General features: G+C 42.3%; 1 protein-coding gene across 1 annotated transcript in view; it reads left to right on the forward strand.

Moving 5' to 3' along the window:
• LOC145342203 (MORC family CW-type zinc finger protein 4-like) overlaps positions 1 to 22,958 on the forward strand; it is a 143,866-nt gene that overhangs the window by 77,815 nt on the left and 43,093 nt on the right. Inside the window, exons 10-13 of the mRNA XM_080187555.1 lie at positions 17,204 to 17,311; positions 18,041 to 18,169; positions 19,179 to 19,256; positions 20,206 to 20,260. Of these exons, the coding sequence (XP_080043681.1) occupies positions 17,204 to 17,311; positions 18,041 to 18,169; positions 19,179 to 19,256; positions 20,206 to 20,260 (370 nt within the window). The remainder of the gene's footprint in view (positions 1 to 17,203; positions 17,312 to 18,040; positions 18,170 to 19,178; positions 19,257 to 20,205; positions 20,261 to 22,958) is intronic.

Consider the following 22,958-nt stretch of genomic DNA (forward strand, 5'->3'; position numbering starts at 1 on the left):
TTTCATTGCAGCTCCTTTCTGGGTCAGGAGGAACAAGAGAGTTTCCTTAAGCCTACCAACTGACAGTGAGTGCAAAACTGACAGGACAATATTCATGGTCGTTTTGGAAATTTGTATTTGTTGGTTTCTTGACTGTCTCATTTCTGTCTCTGAACTAATATCCCCCCTATAGTGCCTAAAATTGTGCTGTTCCTTCATAGGCCCAGGTGCACTGAGACCAACTGTAGGTCTCAAGTAGTAATGCCTGAAGCTAGCTAAATCTGTACACCTTCAAATCACACCAGCAATATCTTGATCTTCAGATCAGAATGCTTACAAAAGCACTGTGTTACTGATTGCTGCATCTAGCCAAAAGTCTTACACAGGCTTAATTGAGTTTTACCTTAAATCATTCATAGCATTTTATCACAGAATCCCTACTGTGCAGAAGGAAGCCATTCGGCCCATCAGGTCTGCACCAACCACAATCCCCTATTCCCATAACCCCATGCATTTATCCTAGCTAGTCCCCCTGACACAAAGGGGCAATTTAATATGGCAAATTCCCATGTTTAGGCCTCATTAACTTCCAATTTAAGTAGAGATAGTATCAGCATGTCACTTAAGAAATTCGCAGAGAGTAAACACCACAGAATAGATGAGAATGACTGCAGAATGCTGAGGTGCAGAGAGCTTTAGGTGTTCTTCAGCATGAATCACAATAAGTTAGTATGCAGATACAGCATGTAATCAAGGCTAATGGGATGCTATATTTTATTACAGTGAAATTGAATGTAAAAGTAAGGATGTTTTGCTTCAGTTATACATGTAATTATGTTGGAGGTGAGTCAGAGGAGCTTTACTAGATTGAAATAAGTGGGTTGTCTTCTGAGGGAGGATAGGCTTGGAAGACTGGACTTCTTTCCATAGGAGTTCAGAAGAATGAGGGTGTGACTTGATTAATGTATATAAGATCCTGGGCGCTATTGACAAGGTGGGCATTAAAAGGATATTCTCTTTTGTCACAGAGTTTTACAGCACAGAAAGAGACCCTTCAGCCCATCGTGTCTGCACCATGCAGTAAGCACCTAAACATTCTAAACCATTTTCCAGCATTTGGTCTGTAGCCTTATGGTGTTTCAAATGCTTCTTAAATGTTGCTAGGGTTCCCACCTCTACCAGCCTTTCAGGCAGTGAGTTCCAGATTTCTACCACCCTCTGGGTAAGGAGGTTAATCTTCAAATCACCTCTAAATCTCTTACCCCTTACCTTAAATCTATGCCCCCTGAATATTGAACCCTCTTCAAAGGCGAAAAGTTTCTTCCTATCTACCCTATCTGTGTCCCTCATAATTTTGTACACCTCTGAATCTTCCCGGCTCTAACGAAATCAACCACAGTCTAACCAGCTTCACTTCATAGCTGAAATGTACCAGCTCAGGCAACATCCTAGTGAGTCTTTGCACACTTTCTAGTGCAATCATGCCCTTCCCATAGTGTGGTGACTAGAACTACGTGCAGTACTCTAGCTGTGGCCTAATGGGTGTTTTATACAGCTCTATCATAACTTCTTTGCTCTTATATTCTATGCCTTGGCTAATAAAGGCAGGTATCACATGTACCTTCTTAGCTACCTTCTCTTCCTGTCTTGCTGTCCTTAGGGATCTTTAGACATGCGCCCCAAGGTCCCTTGGTCCTCTGTACTTTCTAGTGTCCTACAGGTCACTGTGTATTTCCTTGCATTGTTAGTTCTCTCAAAATGCATCATCTTTCTTTTAATCTGGTGGGTGAGTCCAGAACTAAGGGACACTGTTTTAAAACTAGGGGCCACCTTGATTGATTAGAGATGAGAAGAAATTGTTTCCCTGAAGGTTGTACTAGTTTGGAACTCCCTACCTCAGAAGTCAACAGAAATGGGATTACTGAATATTTTTAAGATGGAGGTTGATCGCCTCCTGTTTGGCAAGGGAATCAAAGGTTATCAGAGGTAGCTGAGGAATATGGAACTAGGACGGCATGGTGGCACAGTGGTTAGCACTGCTCCCTCACAGTGCCAGGGACCCAGGTTCAATTCTGGCCTCAGGTCACTGCCTGTGTGGAGTTTCTTCTGGGTGCTCTGGTTTCCTCCCACACTCCAAAGGTGTGCAGATTAGGTTGATTGGCCATGCTAATTTGACCCTAATGTCAGGAAGATTAGCAGGGTGGATTTATGGGGTTACGGGAATAGGGCCTGGGTGGGATGTGGTTGGTACATATTCAGTGGGCCGAAGAGCCTCTTTCTGGACTGTATGGATTCCATGAACTCAACACGCAGGTCAGTCATGATTTTATTGAATGGCGGAGCAGGTTTGAGGCATCGAATGGCCTATTTCTACTTTGTATGTTTGTATGGTGCATTCCACCAAACGCTCAGAGTATTTAGTGTGTCATAGATGGAAACTAACATTGCTGTTGAATATAGGGTGAATTTTATCCCAAAATATATTAAATCAGCCAAATATAATCTTAATGGTGCTGGAGAGATGAGAACATTGATTTCATTGACAGCCTGCCAACCTTATCCCAAATTTACCACTTCTTGGAGGTGCTTGAAGGGATTTCTTGGGTTTCTTTTGCAAAGCAGTTTAGGTTTAACTTCAGTTAGTGCCTAAATGGCCCATTTTAAAAAGATGTTTTTATGTTTGAATTAATTCTGTAATGCATTTGACCCTTTGTTGTCCTTTAATAAAAGTCCCAAAGCACTTCACAGGAACATTATAAAATAAAACATGACATTGAGCTACACAAGGAGATATTAGCCCAGATGACCAAAAGCTTGGTTGAAGTGAGAGATTTTAAAGACTGCCTTAAAGGAAACAAGCAAGTTAGAACAGCAGAGAGATATAGGGAGGGAGTTGTAGGGCTTGATCTTACCTGATGTTCACACCGTGCTTGCGCTGCAGTGAGGTCGGAGAATTTGGCGGCGAGCCAAATTTCCATTCATTGCAGCAGGATGTGAAAATCCCACCAGCATGAAATTCCAGCCGTAGAATTTGGGGTCGAGGCAACTTAAGGCATGACCAGTAATGGTGGAGTGATTAAACTAAGAGATACTCAATAGACCAGAATAAGAGAAGTGCAAATACCTCGGAGAATTGTGGACTGGATGGCATTACAGACATAAGGGGCAAGATCATGCCTGGGATTTGAAAATAAGGATGAGAATTTTAAGATCAAGATGCAGACTGAGATTAAATATACGTCAGTGAGCGTTGATGTGAAAATTGAACAAAACTTGGTGCAAGTAAAGATATGGGCAGCAGTGTTTTGGATGACTTCAAGTTTACAAAAGGTGGTATGTGGGAGACCAGCCACTGCATTTAAATTGTTAAGTCTAGAGCTATCAATGGCATTAATGAGGATTTCAGCAGCAGATAAGTTGAGCAGGTGATGTTATGAAGTTGAAAATAATCAATCTTACTGATGGTATGAAGATGTGGTTGGAAGCTCATCTTGGGATCAAGTGTAACATTAAGGTTATGAACAGTCTGGTTTGGTCTAAGACAGTGATCAGGGAAAGGGATGAATTTGGTAGCTAAGAAACTGAATTTGAAATGACTGACAAGGTATGTGAACGAGCAATTGCCCAGAATTACCATAAGTCACTTGTTTTTTTTAGTCATTTATAGATTGTGAACAGGACAGACAAAACCATGATTCATTTATATCCCCAATTGTCCTTGAGAAGACAGTGGAGAACCACTACCTTGAACTGCTGCTGTTTGTGTGATGAAGGTACTCCCAAAGCTAGTATGCTAGTTAAAATTATCTTCCTTTGTGCTAGGCCAGTAAGGCTGAAGTGTTTCTTGTCTGTTCACACCTTTGTGGATAACAAAGCATTGGTTCAGACAAGTAACTTAGAGATCACCAAGGAAACTGAAAGAAATTAACTTACATTTGCATGATACCTGTCATGATCTTAGAATATCCCAGAGTACTTTACAGCCAATAAAGTACTTTTTTGAAATAGAGATACTTGCAATGTAGGAAATGTGGCATCCAATTTTCATGCAGTAAGCACCACAGGGATAATCAACAACTTGTTTCTTTTTCTCACCATAGTAGATGAAGGGAGAAGTGTTGTCCAGGATTCTCCGGATAATGAAAAGATGCTTTTATGTGTGAAGTAGTTCTGTAATGCATTAGGCCCTTTGTTTCCCTTTAATGTAGTAAAATTCCCAAGGCGCTTCACAGGAACATTATAAAATAAAACATGGCATTGAACTACACAGAGGTATTAGGTCAGATAACCAAAAGCTTGGTTGAAGAGGTAGGTTTTAAACACTATCTGAAAAGAAAAAAGCAAGGTAGAACAGCAGAGAGATGTAAGGAGGGAGTTGTAGCATTTGGGGCCTAGGCAACTTAATCTTGGCTTTGCCTGTCATGCTCACAATTGATAAATGGCTAAAAGAAACTTATAAGTGACTTATGGTAATTCTGAGCAATTGCCCATTCATGTATCTTGCACAGTCATTTCAAATTCAATTCCTTAGCTATCAAATTCATCCCTTTCCCTGGTCACTGTCTGAGACCAAACTTAACTGTTCATAATCTTGACGTTACACTTGATCCCAAGATGAGCTTCCAACCAGATCTTCACTTTAACCCAACTTGATGGCAAATGCCATTTAGTTTTGCAGTTACCAGCTCACCAGAGGAAAGTTTCTAATGTCACACTGTCCTTTATAGTATGCTATTATTGCTAGGCTCTTGTATCTGAGGAATCCAATGACACCAATGCAAGTCTTGTACTGCGCAAAACAACAATATTACAGAATTGGTTCTGTGGTTACTCTTGTTCTCAAAACCAATCCAGCAGCATAAACCGAGTATTGAATTATACACATAGGGCAAGACTTTACTGAGGGCTTTGGAACTCGACGATGAAGTGGAGTTGCTGAAAACATGCCTGAAGTAGGAGGAAGTAAGCAATTTTACTGGAGATGGCTCCTGATTGGCTACTACTAGGCTTGCCATCAATTAAGGATAGTGGGTGGGCTTCAATTGTTTCTTGCTCAATTAAAGGGTTCACAGCTCTAGAGCCTGGCCAGCTGACACAGGGAATGGTGGACATTGCTGAGGTAGCTCGGGGATGTAGAGGGTGCATTGGTAAATAAAATGATCAGACCAAGTAGACAGGCCCCTTGGGATGTGCCTACACCCCCAGTGGCAGTCTCAGGGAGGATGCCTCCATGTAATTTACTGTCTTGCTGTGCAGTGGGGTGGGTGGGGATAGCTGCTTGGCCAGTAGTGAACCTGAAAAAGTGACACTAATAGAATCCCTAAGTATTTAAATTAGTTTCTCATTGAACTGAGGCAAGGAGCCCCTTCATATCTAGTCCTGCTGCTAGAAAATTTCCCATCAAGTAAATAATTTTCTGTGGGTTTCTGTGCATTGGGATTGTGAAATTATCAATTTGAGAGAATTGTTAGTGGAGTTGGGATTGTGAAATTATCAATTAATTGAGAGAATTGTTAGTGGAGTTATTTTTTAATTTGAACTGACCACCCTGCAGCTAGGAAAATGCTGCCCAGTGGTTCACAGGACAGAGGATATGTTCCTCAGGATTTTGTAGGTAACCAGGCAATGTATTATTACTGCTTGCAAGTAAGTTATTGATCCCTTTGTCAGAGGAATTTCACTCTCGACAATATTAATGTCAGAGTAATATGCTGACCTCCGAGTGCACAAGCTGAAATTAGAAGGAAAAAGCAATGCCTAGTGAGAATCTGCTGGAGCTTTGTGTTCTCTAAATTGAGTATAGCCTTGTATATAACCTGCTATGTTGTGTCCTCTTGTGTAAGAAAATTACTCTTTACAGTATTCCAAACTACAGTAAGAAGTCTCACAACACCAGCTTAAAGTTCAACAGGTTTATTTGGTAGCATGAAGTTTTGGACTGTTGCCCTTTCATCAGGTGAGTGATGAGTTACTGCCTGATGGGCAATGCCAAGGTGTGCCCTCAGCATGGGCACTTTGCCCCTTGGGCAATGCCAGGGCACAGGCTGGCACTGCCAGGGTGCCCATGCCCAGGCAGCACCACCCCCCTACCCCTGCTGCCCAACTGTGGGGGGGGCCCTGATTGCCCCCACTTCTCTCTGGTGGGGTCTCCCACTAGTTCCCCAATAGCGGGGAGCTACCCTAAACCCTGTCAGGGTGAAGTACTCCTGGCAGAGTGGGAGATGCTATCAGATCCAATAAGTTCCATGCCAGGCCCGATAATGACATATAAACTATATTTAAAATATATTTAAAACAGATTAAAATCACTTAATTCTCTTCCTGCTCGTTTCCAGCGCGGTCCCAACTGCGCCTGTTCTCTGGCTCTGGGAGGTGCACATGCATCAGGAACGCATGCATGAATCCCGTGAAATGGCCGACATGCGATTCTCCGGACTGAACCCACCAAAAAATTTGCAGGTTATGATAGGAGAATCGCCCCCAAAGTTGCTGTGAAATTCCCCTGGTCACCACACCCTGGTCCCCTGTTCGGGTCAACACACCTAACCAGAATTCTAGAATTTATACCCATATCTTCTAGGAATTAATGGGGCATCAGTCCATAATCTAATGAAGTCTAACTGATCAAACTTTACAATGGTTTCTGCTCATGACGAATTTGCAGTGGCTTCTATCAGGATGCACATGTCTAATGAAGCCAGCGTTGAATTTGATTGTTATACCCAGCAGTTAAATAGCCTGCCACCACTCATTATCCAGGTTTGCGTATGATGGATGAGCAAAATAAGAGTCTGTAAAAAGTAAAGTGAGAGTCTGAATAGGTAGGGAGAAAATTGGAGGAGGAGGAGAAAACAAAAAATTGCTCGGGAGAAAGAAGCAATTTTTTCTTTGCATTCAAATGTTTGCAGAAAAAAAATCCAGGGAAGTTAAGTGCATAAAACAATTCGCATAAAGAATACTGGAGTTCTGCTTGTACTTACAAGTGCACTTTTATTGCATTTGTTTCTAGTATTTCACAATAATTTCATTGTGTTTTTGTTATTAGTGGGAGGGGATGAGTAATAATTCACATTTTCTGATTGGTCTTGATATTATACTTTGCTGCATTCGATCTGTCATTTTGTGTCAAGTGTTGTGGCTCAAAAATTTTTAACTCTAAGCTTGAAAAACAGCATTGTCGGGTGTTCATGTGGTTGTTGGACAGGAACTTTAGCAACAAAGGATATCCTGTTCACAAGTGTAGTTTGTGAAGATAGAGAAATTTACTGACACTGTTCAAACTTATCTGGCAAAATAAGAACAAGTCATGCATTACGTCAAAGATGAGCCTTTAGCAAGTAGTTGGGCTGTTTCTGCAGATAAACTTTACGAGAACATACAAGACTGCCTGCAGTCCGACGAATTGTGTAGAATGCTTATGTGCTTGTCACAAACACCTTGCTCAACAACATTGACACCTTTTCATTACGTTTTGTTTTAAAAAGAAAGCTGGTTAAAAAAAGTCACAGTAGTGAATTGTTAATTACAGAGAATCGATATCTTCAAATTATGGATCCAGTTGCCCATTCCAGTGACTTCACTATCTAAATAAGCCATTCAGATCATGAAGGATCAGACCTCTATTCTTGGTCTGCTTGAAGTCAGTTGGCCTCAGCCGGAGCAGCTAGAGCTGACTACAATTAAACTCAGTGGCTGTGGGGAAAGTTGGGAGAAGACAGACAAGCACTTAACTCCTGATTACAATCCAGTAACGTCTACCAGTCTGACCAAAATGGTCAACTACAGTTCTAATGCTGCCTCTGTATAATATCTATTTGTTTCTTAAATTATTACAGGCTTAAAGCCTCTAATACTTGTTATTGCTATCTGTTCTAAAGTTGTCTTGATGTGGAGTTGCCAATGTTGGACTGGGATAGGCAGAGTAAGTAGTCTTACGACACCAGGTTAAAGTCCAACAGGTTTGTTTGGTAGTATGAGCTTTTGGAGTACTGCTGCTTCATCAGGTGAGTGGGCTACTCACCTGAAGAAAAAGTAACATTCCAAAAGCTTGTATTACCAAATAAACCTGTTGGACTTTGACCTGGTGTTGTGTGACTACTTACTAAAATTATCTTGTGAATCTGTTGTTCTATACTGCCATTTTATTTTCAGGTAATATTCCAGATTGGTATTTACCATACCTGTAACAATCTCTTGTATCTCTGAGATCAGCTCTTAAATCAAATACCATTTTACTTGTGGACTGAAAAGTCAAAAGGCAGGATTTTCCTAGCCCTTTGGGGCTGGGACGGAAGATGTGAAGGGTAGCAAAATGATGTGGTAAAAGTGTCAGATGGCATGCCCGTGGTCTCTCCACCATCATGCCATTTTGCCAGCAGTGCAAAAGATGACCTGCGCATTTGAGATATATCATTGGACAATTATCAGCTGCTGTTGCTTCCACATGGCATTTTCCCAGTTGCAGGAGGTCCTGGTTCAGTGTGAGATGACTGCCAGATTAAACCCTGGTGACCTTTCTGGGGAGTGGTTGGGCCTCCTTTTTGGGCACACGCTTTGGCCCACGGGATGCCTTCCAGCAGCAATGTCCAGCCCTAAAAGAATATCACTACTTGTGCTCAATAAAACTACCCCTTGCCAGGGCCTGGCCCCAGATTCCCCAAACCCCACTTTGCCTGTCACTGAGGGTGCACAGTCATTGGTATAACCATACTTTTCATATGCAGACCTACAATGGCCACCATCAGGATCCTTTGATTGTGCTGGCTGGTTTTGGAGGTTTTTAATAAAGATGGCAGCCCCAGTGGTAATCACAGAATTGGATATCACCTGAGTCCTACTGCCTATCAAAGCAGGGCCAACCCCTTCACCACCTCCCTGTTTTCAGCCCTTGGCCAGAATTTCTGCATCTGCAGATTTTTTGAAGTTTTTGCACATGATTCATACTCTTGACACTTTTCTGCACTGCCTGTTGAACAGAATTAGGAAGAATATTTAATTTGCTTACTGACCAGAGCACTATAAAATGTTATTTGATCCTCTGACATATCCTTCTGGCATTCAATGTTCCTTTAGTTTAATTGTTTACTGTTCTGCATGTGTTGAGTCTGCTAAAGCTCCTTGGCTTCTTTTTAGCTTTACCATTAGCTATTTGAACACTATTAATGAACAACATGTATCCTCTACTTATCCTATATGTATTACACATTCCAATTTACTGTATTAAATTTCATCTGCCATTGTTCTGATTGTATAAGTATTTTGTCTATCTTGTTTTGTCATTCCTGAGCTTTTTCCTTTGATTTCACTAAAAAGCTTAGCATCATCTGCAAAAGTTGCAACCTAACATCAAGTTTCTAAATCCAGGCAGGTTATCTGTGCAGGCTACAAATAGTGGTCTCCATACTGGTCCTTGGGTACCCCATTCAGCCTTTCATCCACTCCAACATATTGTTTTCTATTCTTCAGTCAATGTTTTATAAATTTCAAAGTTTACTCTGACAGCCCACAGATTTGAGTTCAATTAAATGAAAGATGATCAGAAATCTTTTAGAAGTCAAGATCTGAACATTATGGCAATTTGCACAGGGTCCTGCACGTGGTACGTAAGAACATAAGAAGTAGGTGCAGGAGTAGGCCATCTAGCCCTTCGAGCCTGCTCTGCCATTCAATAAGATCATGGCTGATCTGAAGTGGCTCAGTTCCACTTTCCCGCTTTCTCCCCATAACCCTTAATTCCCTTGCCTACCAAAAACCTATCTACCCGTGTCTTAAGTATATTTAGCGAGGTAGCCTCCACCACTTCAACGGGCAGAGAATTCCAGAGATTCACCACCCTTTGAGTGAAGAAGTTCCTCCTCAACTCTGTTCTAAACTGCTCCCCCCCCGCCCTTATCTTGAGGCTGTGCCCTCTAGTCCTGCTGTCCTTTCTGAGCGGGAAGAATCTCTCTACCTCTACTCTATCCATCCCCTTCATTATCTTATACGTCTCTATAAGATCCCCCCCCCTCATCCTTCTAAACTCCAACAAGTACAAACCCAGTCTATTCAGCCTCTCTTCATAGTCCAACCCCCTCATCTCCGGTATCAGCCCAGTGAACCTCCTCTGCACTCCTTCCAAAGCCAAAATATCCTTGCGCAAGTGCGGCGACCAAAACTGCACACAGTACTCCAGCTGCGGCCTCACCAGTACCCTGTACAGTTGCAGCAAGACCTCCCTGCTTTGATATTCTATCCCCCTCGCTATAAAGGCCAGCATCCCATTCACCTTCCTGATCACCTGCTGCACCTGCAGACTGGGTTTTTGTGACTCATGCACAAGGACCCCCAGGTCGCTCTGCACCGTAGCATGCTGCAGCTTTTCGCCCTTTAAGTAGTAATCCCTCCTACTATTATTCCGGCCAAAGTGGATAACCTCACACTTGCTAACATTGTACTCCATCTGCCAGGTCCTCGCCCACTCGCTCAGCCTACCTAGATCCCTCTGCAGACTTTCCACACCCTCCGCACCATTTGCTTTTCCACTCATCTTTGTGTCGTCAGTAAGGCACCAAACTGTCATAGATCCTGCTGTTGATGCTTTGATCTTTTGAATGTTGAGTTTCTGGAAGTGATGGCTCATCCAAGATTGCTGCAGTTTGACAGAATCAGTTGTGAGATTGGGGCAGATGTTGGTAAATAGTGTTGCACATGACCTTGTGTCCGCAGATAATTTGATCAAGATTATTACTTAGATCAGGAATGAAAAGGGGCAAGGATATGTCCCCAATGCACTAAACGTAGTGCAGGACTACATGACAGGACATAAATTGTCAGCTGATCAATGACAATCAAACTAGCATCATTCTCTCCTAGCTCTTTAAAGCTGCAGCATTCATTACCTTCCTCAGTTTGCAAGCCATTAAAATACAAGCTTGATATGACCTGCTCACTAGTTCCTGATTTAATCTTCCATTTTACTAGTTTCAACTTTGCAATATCCTGCACTGAGCCTTGTCCTTCATTGTGGTTTCTCAATTCTGAAAAGTTTTAACACTAAATCATAGACTAGCAAAAAGGACTTTTGAGGATATAGCAAGATTTGTGTATTCCCAGCTAGCATTTTACGAATTTAACACTAAAACTAATTGTTATGTGTCATTTAATTTGCAATTGTCTGATTTTAACTTTGCTCACCTGATTTTTTTTTAAACCTTAGTTGTGTCTTGCAGCTTGAATCTTAATATTTCCCCTTCTTTATCACTCAAAATCATGAAATGCAAACTATAGCTAATGCATATTGTTTAAAGTGCTGAAAAATGGCAGCATTTCTGTCGGAATAAAAACTGAAAACACTCCACATGTCAGTCCGGATCTATGGAGAATGGAATGACTAAAGTGATAATAAGAACAAAGAAAATTACAGCGCAGAATAGGCCCTCCAAGCCTGCACCAACCATGCTGCCTCACTGACCTAAATCCCCCTACCCTTCTGGGAACCATATCCCTCTATTCCCATCCTATTCATGTATTTGTCCAGACGCCCCTTAAAAGCCACTATCGTATCTGCTTCCACTACCTCCCCCAGCAATGAGTTCCAGGCACCCACCATCCTCTTTTTGTTTAAAAAAAACTTTCCTCGTACATCTCCTTTAAACTTTGCCGCTCGCACTTTAAACCTGTCCCCCTCGTAATTGACATTTCTATCCTGGGAAAAAGCTTCTGACTGTCCACTCTGTCCATGCTCCTCATGATCTTCTGGTCTTCTTCAGGCTGCCCTCTCAACTTCCATCATTCCAGTGAAAACAAACCAAGTTTCTCCAACCTCTCCTCATAGCTAATGCCCTCCATGCCAGGCAATATCCTGGCAAGTCTTTTCTGTAACCTCTCCAAAGTTTCCACATCCTTCTGGTACTGTAGCAACCAGAATTGAACATTATGGGCCTGATTTTACCATTAGTGGCACGAAAACATGATAAAGTCGGATGTAAGGCCATTAATGCGATCCGCACCCCCGTCTGCACAGATTGCCACCTGGGAATGGCAGCAATCCGATTCGCGCCCGAAATGGGCACAACAGCGATCTAATGGATTTGCATGTATTTAAACCCCCTGCCCAATTTTATCAGCATTTCCCCCTTTACCACTGTGTTCGCCCATTCGGAATTGCACCAAAATGAACCTGCTGAATAAAAGCCTGAATCAAGCGCTCCAACTGCTGAAGTGCACTTTCAGAGCTTCCGGTGGCTCTCTGACTCAGATCAGTGGTGGGGGGGAAGGAGGGAGACAGGTCAGATCATTCTCTGGTTTTGGAGGGCTTGGGGAAGGGAGAGAGGCCAGATTGTTGTCTGGTTGGGGGTGGGAGAGGAGGAAGAGAGATCTCTGGTGAGGGGGAGGAGGGGGCGAATCAGATGCTTCTCTGGAGAGGGGGGAGATGAGTGAGCATTGATTGCTGTCTGGGAGTGGGGGTGGTGGGGGTGAGTGAGGCCAGATCATTGTCTGGGGGTAGAGGGGTAGTGAGGCCAGATCGTTGTGTGTTTGTCTGGGGGGTGGGGAGGTGGGTAAGATGTATTTCTGGTGGGAGGGGAAGGGATGGGGGGGGGAGCCTGATTGCTTACTGGTGGGGAGGAGGGGGGATCAGATATATCTCTGGTTGGGAGGAGTAGGTGGGGCGGGGGACAGGGGAGCCCGCTGCCACTCTGTGGGTGATCAGAGGGAGGTCGGAGTGGTGATCGGTCTGGGTAACAGGGGGGAGATGGATAAGGGGGACAGTGATGTCTGTGGGGCCATTGCTCCCGGGCCTTTTTCTCCACTTTCTGCAGCCCGGGAGCGATCTGACACGGGAGTGCCTTTTCAAATTTTTTGTAACTGCGCACGCGCAGTTCAGAGCTCCGATCATTTTGGACACGCTAAGCCCCGCCCGCAGTGTGAACGGAACCCGCAATTTCTTTTTCAGGCTGAGTGTGTATGGGGGTACCTGAAAGTAGATTTCTAAGTCAGATGTGCATTATGCCCAGGTTCAGCACTTCGAATGAAAATGGTAAAATCAGGCCGTATGTTCCAAGAGCAGCCTAACTAAGGTTCTATAAAGCTGCAGCATGCCTTGCCAATTTTTAAACTCAGTGCCCTGGCCAATGAAGGCAAGCATGCTGTATGGCTTCTTGATTCCTTCTCCACCTGCATTGCCACTTTCAGTGACCTGCGTACCTGTACACCCAGATCCTTCTGCCTAACAATACTCTTAGACTTTCCAAAATGTATTACCTCACGTTTGTCTGTATTAGACTCCATCTGCCATCTCTCCACACAAGTCTCCAACTGATCTTTATCTAGCTGTATTCTTTGATGGTCTTCATCACTATTTGCAACTCCACCAACCTTTGTGTCATTCACAAACTTACTAATCAAACCAGTTATATTTTCCTCCAAATCATTTATATATAAATATTACAAACAGCAAAGGTCCCAGCACTGATCCCTGAGGAACTCCACTTCTCACAGTCCTCCATTCAGAACCACACCCTTCTACTGCTACCCTCTGTCTTCTATGACTGAGCCAATTCTGTATCCATCTTGCCACTCACCTCTGATCCTATGGACTTCACTTTCTGGACCAGTTTGCCATGAAGGACCTTGTCAAAGGCCTTACTGAAGTCCATATAGACAACATCCACTGCCCTCAGCCATTATCTTTGTCACTTCCTCAAAAAACTTAATCAAGTTAGTGAAACGTGACCTCCCCTTCACAAAACCAAGTTGCCCCTCGCTAATATGCCCACTTATTTCCAAGTGGGAGTGAATCCTCTCCAGTAATTTCTCTACCAGTGACGTAAGGTTCACTGGCCTGCAACTACCTTGCTACCCTTCTTAAACAAAGGAATAACATTGGCTATTCTCCAGTCCTCTGGGACCTTCCCTGTATGATGTGGAGATGCCGGCGTTGGACTAGGGTAAACACAGTAAGAAGTCTCACAACACCAGGTTAAAGTCCAACCACTTTATTTGATAGTAAACCCCCAAGCTTTCGGAAACGCTGTTCCTTCGTCAGGTGTGTGAAAAGTTCTGATCAGAGAAGGGCATATAAAGGCACACATAGTTTACAGAATACTGATTAGAATGCGAGTCTTTACAGCTAACCTGCTATTCAAGTCTTAAAGGTGCAGACAACGTGAGTGGAAATAGCATTAAACATAGGTTAAAGAGATGTGTATTGTCTCCAGACAGGACAGCAAGTGAGATGTTGCATGTTCAGGCAAGTCATGGGGTTACAGATAGATAGTGCAACATGAACCCAAGATCCTGGTTGATCTGCTCAGATGAGGAAGATCACGACAGACCTCCAGATGCTGAAAGATGCCCTCATAAGAACAGGATATGGTGCTCGACTCATCATCAACAGTTCCGATGCGCCACAGCGAAAAACCACACCAACCTCCTCAGAAGACAACATGGGACACGGTGGACAGAGTACCCTTCATCATCCAGTACTTCCCCAGAGAGGAGAAGCTACGACACCTTCTCCGGAGTCTTCAGCATATCATTGATGAAGGCGAACATCGAACTTCTCGCTAGGGCCATCCCCACACCTCTACTTCTTGCTTTCAAACAACCGCACAACCTCAAACAGACCATTGTTTGCAGCAAACTACCCAGCCTTCAGGAGAACAGTGACCACAATACCACACAACCCTGCCACAGCAACCTCTGCAAGGCGTGCCGGATCATCGACATGGGTGACATCATCTCACATGAGAACACCATCCATCAGGTACACGGCACATACTCTTGCAACTTGGCCAATGCTGTCTACCTAATACGCTGCAGGAAAGGATGTCCCGAAGCATGGTACATTGAGGAGACTGTGCAGACGCCACGACAATGGATGAATGAACATCGCTCGACAATCACCAGGCAAGACTGTCCCCTTTCTGTTGGTGAACACTTCAGCAGTCATGGGCATTCAACCTCTCATCTTCGGGTAAGCGTTCTCCAAGGCGGCCTTCATGACACACAGTGCAGAGTCGCTGAGCAGAGACTGATAGCCAAGTTCCGCACACATGAGGACGGCCTCAACCGGGATCTTGGGTTCATGTTGCACTGTCTGTAACCCCCATGACTTGCCTGAACTTGCAACATCTCACTGTCCTGTCTGGAGACAATAAGCATCTGTTTAACCTTTGCTTAATGCTATCTCCACTCGCATTGTTTGCACCTTTAAGATTTGATTAGCTGTAAAGACTTGCATTCTAATCAGTATTCTGTAAACTATGTGTGCCTTTATATGCCCTTCTCTGATCAGAACTTTCCACACACCTGACGAAGGAACAGCGTTTCCGAAAGCTTGGGGGTTTACTATCAAATAAAGTGGTTGGACTTCAACCTGGTGTTGTGGGACCTTCCCTGTAGCCAGTGAGGATTCAAAGATTTTTCTCAAAGCCCCAGCAATTTCCTCCCTTGACTCTCTCAGTATTCTGGGGTATATCCCATCTGTCCCTGGGAATTTGTCTGCCTTAATGTTTCCTAAGAACCCCAATACCAACTCCTCCTTTTTGATCTCAATATGACCCAAATGATCTAGATATTCTTACTCAGATTCATCATCCACCAAGTCCTTCCCTTTGGTGAATACTGACACATAGTACTCATTTAATACCTCACCCATTCTCTCTGGCTCCACGCATAGATTCCTTCTCCTGTCCTTGAATGGGCCAATCTTCTCCCTGGCTACACTCTTGCTCTTTATATATGTATAAAAAGCCTTGGGATTTTCCTTAATCCTGCTGGTGGGATAAAATGGTGAAATAAGGAGAGAAATTAGAGAAATATAGGATGTATCTGAGACAAAGGTGATGTGCAAGTAGATATGGCAGAACACCAAAATGTGAAGCAAGCAGAGAAAATCTGGCAAAATAGTAGAAGTTCAAGTGGACAAAAGTATGGTGGAAGACATGGGTCCAAATTACACTTCTGGTCATGTACTGGTAGGGGATCTCCACCCTAAGCAACAGGACTCACCTGATGAAGGAGCAGCACTCCGAAAGCTTGTGCTACCAAATAAACCTGTTGGACTTTAATCTGGTGTTCTGAGATATCTTACTGTGCACAAAAATGTTGGTACACCCACCCCACTTTACCAAACCTGCTGCACAAGAATCAGTGGAGCAGTGGTTTCATGTATTAGTTTCAGTTTACATGTCACTATTTTCTAAATGGGAAATGAGGAGAAGTAGTAAGATCCATGTTGTAAGATGTAACCGAGGTTTAATAAATAGTGCTAAGGCAATAGTTTTGTCAAGTACCTGGTTAAAAAGATGAGGTGCTGATCTTCAAGCTTGCATTCAGTCCAACCAAAACCATTGGCCTGAAACATTGACACTACTTTCCTCTCCAAAAAGAGATTCTGTCTGACTTGCTGAGTGTTGCAATACATTATGTCTTTATTTCAGATTTCCAGCATTTGTGATATTTCTATTGCATTTTTGTTGGATATTACAGTTTTACTGTTAGAATTGAAAGAGGTGTCTGGTTTCAAAGAGGTGAAGTGATAACCTGCTAAAGTTCTGCAATATAAAGAAACGGATTGTTAATAAATGTTGAATGTGGCACACATTTTTAAGGTGTTTCTAAATCAAAAGCACTAATTGTCTGTAATGCACATTTTAGCATTATATCAATGAATCATGACAATATCCAATAGTAGTTGGACATAGATGTTTGTTTTGATTTTTTTTCTTTCCGTTTGTAAATTTATTCACCAAATCGTTTTTTCTGCTTGACTATCCAGAGAATATTTTAGCATGATTGTTCAGGCAGCAAATAGACTTCCTGTGCTTTGCTTAAGTGCCCGCTCTTCCTGAGTTTAAGCATTGATCAGGGGTACATTTCTGGGAGGAAGGTTCTCTTGGTCTGTAAAGCTTGCACAGAATAGCTGTGGAAATCCTGAAGAAACATTTACAGTTTGAGCTGTTAATTTGAGGTTTGAGCCTAAATTACAGTGAACATGTCAGAAAACCCTTACAGAATTTCACCCATTTAGCACCTGCAGACAACTTTAACATGAAAAAAGATTACAGTTGAGACTGACCTCACCTGGTTTCTCAAAAACTTTGTTTAATCACTTGAAAATTCAACTGGAGTAGCAGTTCCCTGTCATGGAATAAGAATTGTGAAGCACCACAGGTCAATTGTACTAAATGATGTTTATTTTACTCGTAGCATAACCTAAAAGTCTAAGATAATTGTTTTTCAGATTGACAATGCAGGCACTGGGACAGAAACTGAATGATTACTGGAAGGAAAAGAAAACCAAGAAAAGCCAGGAAGAAGCAGATAGTACCGAGATGATAGAAGAGCCACGGTAAGAGATTTTTAATTATACTTCCACCTTGGAGCCTACTTTGATTCAAATCTCAGTTTTCATGTCTCCTTGTAGTGTGCCATCCAATTGTTTATGATCCCCACCACTTGGACCCCTTATAAATTGCAGCACTATCTCTGGAAGACATTTTGTAGTCACCAATCTCAACAATCATATGTTTCAATTAGCAGATTCAAAATAATGTTGCATTTTCCTCAGATTTTGAAATAATGGATTATGGGGATATAATTTAATCCAATTTAAATTTGTTTCCTCAGAGATTTTCTACGCTTAGTGATTTTCACAGACTGTTGGGCAATGAAATGCATCACAAAAATATGTTGCCTTAGCTCTGGGAAACCTAATTGAAATTATCTAAAACAGATCACGCTAATGTTCAACATTTTATTGGGGGCTAATTGGTACAAATGTTGAATGACTAATGTCAAAAATTAGTGTGTCCAAATCTGTGAGCAGATGTTTTCAGTCTGAATGTATAATTGCATATTAACTACACTTTTCATGTATTATTGGGAAGTTGTTGCCTTGCATATTATAGGAATAAGTGATTCTACAATGGATTCCCTCAACTCCTCTCAGTTGCTTCTATAATGTTTGAGAGTGTGACTATTCATCCAAATTATATTCAGCGTTTGAAAATTATGTTTAATGTAAGAATGGTTTGAAAAAGTACTTGTTCTAGTTTTGTTGTGTTGCTTTCCCACTCAGGACTGCCCCTGATCAAGCTTGGGTGCAATGTGAGACATGCATGAAGTGGCGTAAGTTGCCAGCAGAAGTTGACCCAGACTCACTACCAGAAAACTGGTACTGTAACATGAATCCTGACCCCAGGTTCAGGTAAGAAGGAATCAAGCAGATATGAGTCTCTTGCATCCAACTAGTAAAATGATTGCTTTAATGAATGGTGGTAATGTGTACATGGTGGACAGGAAGGAGGGGGGACGGAAATTATGTATTACTACAATGATGTTTCAGCTCTCACTCAAGTCAGAGGGAACTTGCAGAAATCATTGTTAATTGGCAGTTATCCTGACGATGCTCTGGTGAAATGTACAAGGTCCAGATGTTAGGTGCCCAATGCACCTACCTAGTTCAGGCACTAGGTGCTGTTTAATATGCAAATTGATGTTATAGAATCCCTAGAGTCCATAAGAAGGACTTTTGGCCCATCAAGCCTGCACAGATAACAATCCCACCCACGTCTTATACTGCAATCCCACATATTTATTCCTGACAGTAAGGGGCATTTTTAGCAAGGTCAATCAACCAAACCTGCATATCTTTGGACTATGGAAGGAAACCAGAGATCCAGAGGAAACCCACGCAGACACAGGGAGAAGATGCAAACTCCACGCAGACAGTCACCCAAGGCCTAAATTGAACCCAGGTCCCTGGTTCTGTCAGAAACCAGTGCTAACCACTGTGCCATCATGTTCTGTGACTTACACAGGGTCCCAAGTGACATTTCAGTACAGATCTAATCAATTTGTTACTGTCGATTACAGTCTAAAAGTTGTTAAAAACTTGAATTTTTAATGACTTTTGTGGTACCAGAAGGAGCAAGAGTGTTATAACCTCAGTCATCTTCTCTCCTGTGGTTGTGACCACTGCCTACATACACCCTGTCCCCCATCCACAGTAACTGTCAGACTTACTGCCAGTTGGATCCCAATATTGCATCAACCTGAAGAAGGCAAACTGCATTAGGACACCTGATGTCAACATGACAGCAGCTTCTTCACTGTTGGAATGTGAGGTAACGTTGTCTGTCCAAAAGTTAAAAGCTGTCCTGTTAAGTGTTAAATTTGGTCACAAAATCCTAACATTTGGACTTTTTTAACTTTAGGGACTGCACTATACCTGAGGAGCCAGAGGAAAGTGATGATGATATTACAACCAGTTATGAAAAAACATCTAAAAAACAGTTAAGTGTTTTTACTGGCACTCTTTCATTTGCAAAGCAGAAATAGGCTGTTTGATTGGACCAATTTTACTATGTTGATTATTCTTCATGTGAACGCTAGTCCTGTTCATATCTGTCCACCATATTCTAATAACTTTTAGTAGGTTAATGGAAAGGGTCCTGAGAGATAGGATTTATGACCATTTAGAAAGATGCAGCTTAATCCTTCAATCTAGTGTCTTCAATCACCGAAAATAGCTTGTTTCGCTCTATTCTGTCCCATCCCTTTATAAATTTAAACATTCCTGATAAAGCACACTGTAATCTTTGTTCTAGTGAAAACGGTCTCAATTTTTCACACTTGTTGGAAAGGATATTTAAAGTTTATTTGTTAGTGTCACAAGTAGGTGTGTGTTAACCCTACAGTGAAGTTACTGTGAAAATCCCCCAGTTGCCACACCCGGCGCCTGTTGGGTACTGAGGGAGAATTTAGCATGGCCAATCCACCTAACGTGCAGGTCTTTGGACTGTGGGAGGAAACCGGAGCATCTGGAGGAAACCCACACAGACATGGGGAGAACGTGCAGATTCTGCATAGATAGTGAACCAAGCTGGGAATCAAATCTGGGTCCCTGGCACTGTGATGTAGCAGTGCTAACCCCTGTGCCACTGTGAATATGTTTATGCATCTGTTAAGGAGACATCAGGATTGGCTTTGATGTTCCCCACAGTTAGATTGCTTGCTGGAATTTATTGTCTGAGCTCACACGTAACCAATGGCTGGTGCATGGTTTCAGGACAGAAGAAGAAAATTTTGGAAAGGATATCAAATAACATGAGTTTTGCAACACTTTTATCTTATTCCTGATCATTACCTCCACTGCAGCTTTACAAATACTAAATCACTTCATAGATATTTCAGTTAGTTGCTTACAGGATTTTCCTCTTCATGTTCATTATTTTTTCTTAGTGATCAAAGTCTGGAAAGAAAAAGCAGGAAGTCTTTGGAACAAGAGAGATTATTGGTAAGGAATTTAGATAAAAAGTAACCTCTAATTTAACCCCTTATAGACAAACCTTCAGGCTGTTTTTGTATATATGTCGTACCCCAAATTGAACTCTCCTCCAGAGAAATAAGTAATAACTCATGCAGGCTGTGCCCTTACTCAGCATTGTGACTGAGAAAGTGTGACTATTTGCAAATTAATACAGCAGGCAGCCCTTAACGTAAGAAATCACAAAGAAACATGATCTAACGTGGGATGTTCAGAGATAGTTGACTCCTCTGGCGGTGATATACAGCCTCACAGCACCAGGTTAAAGTCCAACAGGTTTATTTGGTAGTACCTGCCACTAGCTTTCGGGATGCTGTTCCTTCGAACTCCGCACTCACCTGACGAAGGAACAGCATTCCGAAAGCTAGTGGCGTTTACTACCAAATAAACCTGTTGGACTTTAACCCAGTGTTGTGAGACTTCTTACTGTGTTTACCCCAGTCGAACGCCGGCATCTCTACATGGTGATATACAGCATCAGATCTATTATATGTACAGTTGATCCCTCTGTCGCACTTCACCATAGCTAATATAAGGCAGGAGATCGGGCCTTGCCGAAGTAAAGGGAAATTTAAGCAAATCATAGAAAATAACACTCTAACCCAGTTGGAAATTACTGTTTGTTCAATTTTCTCTTTCATCACCTCATATTATCATCACATGAAAACTTTCAGCAGGGGTAACATATTGCAATAAAAGACTTTGCAACTCCCAGTAGCTCAATTAGTAAATTCATTCCTGAGTGTTGAAGTGACGTAAACAGGTTAGAAAGGGCCCTGGTTGTTTAGCTTCTGATAGTCAGTTGGTGAAGGAGACAAGCAGCGGTCATATTTTGCTGTTTTAGGTTTTGTACAGATCCTAACACTACAACCCACCATCAGTCTCAAATGTGCTTAAGTAGTCCAATGAGTGTTCCCCACCTATAAACATTGAACCCTATTATTTAGAATTAACACTGTTTCGATCTCCTAAATTAGCTATTTCACCCCAAGCAACAGTTAAGGTCTTAATACCTCCATATTAGTCAACAGAATAAGATTTGGCCTTGGCTTCTGCTTAGTGGCTCACCTGAAAAGTATTTGTATTCTTGACTGTGATGTCTCTATGATTGAATAGGTTGTCACTCTAGATTTAAATGGCGATAACTAAACAGGAGGAAAATGTATTTTTCTTGCTAACCCACATTAGGATCACCTGAATATTGCTACAGTTCAGAATAGCAGGAGACATACCGAAAGACATAATACATTTGATGAGGTGTATGTTATATAGGTACATTTGATACAGAACGATATGACATATGAACGTCTCACTTATATGGTCTTAAAATGCCTTCATCCTTTAGACCTTGCACTATGTGCTCAGATTAGAACATGCAATATTCATTAATCTAACCATCTTGCGTTTGTTTATTGCCAAAATTCCAACCTCTTGGGTCAGTGAGCTTGAGCAAGTAAGGAGATGTAACTTGTGCTTGTCTAGATTGGTTGCTTCATATATTGCAGTAGTGCATCAACTTTCTCGAAAATGCATAGCAAAAAGACAGGCACATAGTTAAGTGCTGTGCATTTCATGTGACACAATTAATTATTATTATTAGTATCACAAGTAGGCTTACATTCACATTGTAATGAAGTTACTGTGAAAATCCCTTCGTTGCAACACTCCGGCACCTGTTCGGCTCCACTGAGGGAGAATTTAACATGGTAAATCCACCTAACCAGCGCATCTTTGACTGTGGGAGGGAACCGGAATACCCCGAGGAAACCCGCACGGACACAGGGAGAATGTGTAAACTCCACACAGACAGTGGCCCAAACTGGGAATTGAAGCCAGGGCCCTGGCGGCGTGAGGCAGCAGTGCTAACCACTATGCTACCATGCTGCCCCAAGTGATTGACCTTGATAAGCATAAAAATCTAAACTTCAAAACAATTTGTAGTTCGCCTTTCAATCAAGGTTGTGAAAAGGAGAAGATAAATATTTCAAAAATATTTGGAGTTCTACATTCTATGGGGAAGTTTCCCATGTAGGTGGCTTTAGGATGCCTGAAGGGAGGTAAATCCCCTAAAGTTGACCTTGGATTTTGGTCTCAACATTATCTTGCACTTAGTGGGGTGTTCATCCATGTTCTGTAAGAGATTTAAATATTCTGGTGAGCAATTATTTGTTTCAACCAAGGATTCTAGATTTAATAGGCAACAGATGATTTCATGAGTTGTGCGGAATTCGCCATGGTCAATGAAGTGAGTGTTATAGCGGGTGTGCAACTGCAGTGAAACTGACAAGCTGTCAGCATTTTTTGATCAGTGAAACTGAGGAGTTTCAACACTAGCCAGGTGAGAGGCTGCTGCCCACATCACGCCTCAAAAAAGTTTTCTGTGCTGGACAAGTAATTGTCAACTTCTTGTAAGTTACTTTCACTCACCTTTAGCTGCACCTCCCTGCTGCTGGCTTTGGGGCAGCTTATACAGCTCTTCTTTGCATCTCTGACAGAGCAGGAGGAGAACCAATGTCTACAACAACACTAGCAACACTGTCTTCCCCTCAGCCACATGCTACTCTATAGAGCATAGTCACAAAGATTAATCTCCAAGGAGGTAAAATCATCAATACAGGGTTTACAGGCAAAAGATTTATTCTCTCAATATGTATTGGCTTCGTGAGAA

Source organism: Carcharhinus amblyrhynchos, chromosome 4 (assembly GCF_965287045.1).
Source record: "Carcharhinus amblyrhynchos chromosome 4, sCarAmb.v2.hapA, whole genome shotgun sequence".
NCBI classification, from domain to species: domain Eukaryota; kingdom Metazoa; phylum Chordata; class Chondrichthyes; order Carcharhiniformes; family Carcharhinidae; genus Carcharhinus; species Carcharhinus amblyrhynchos.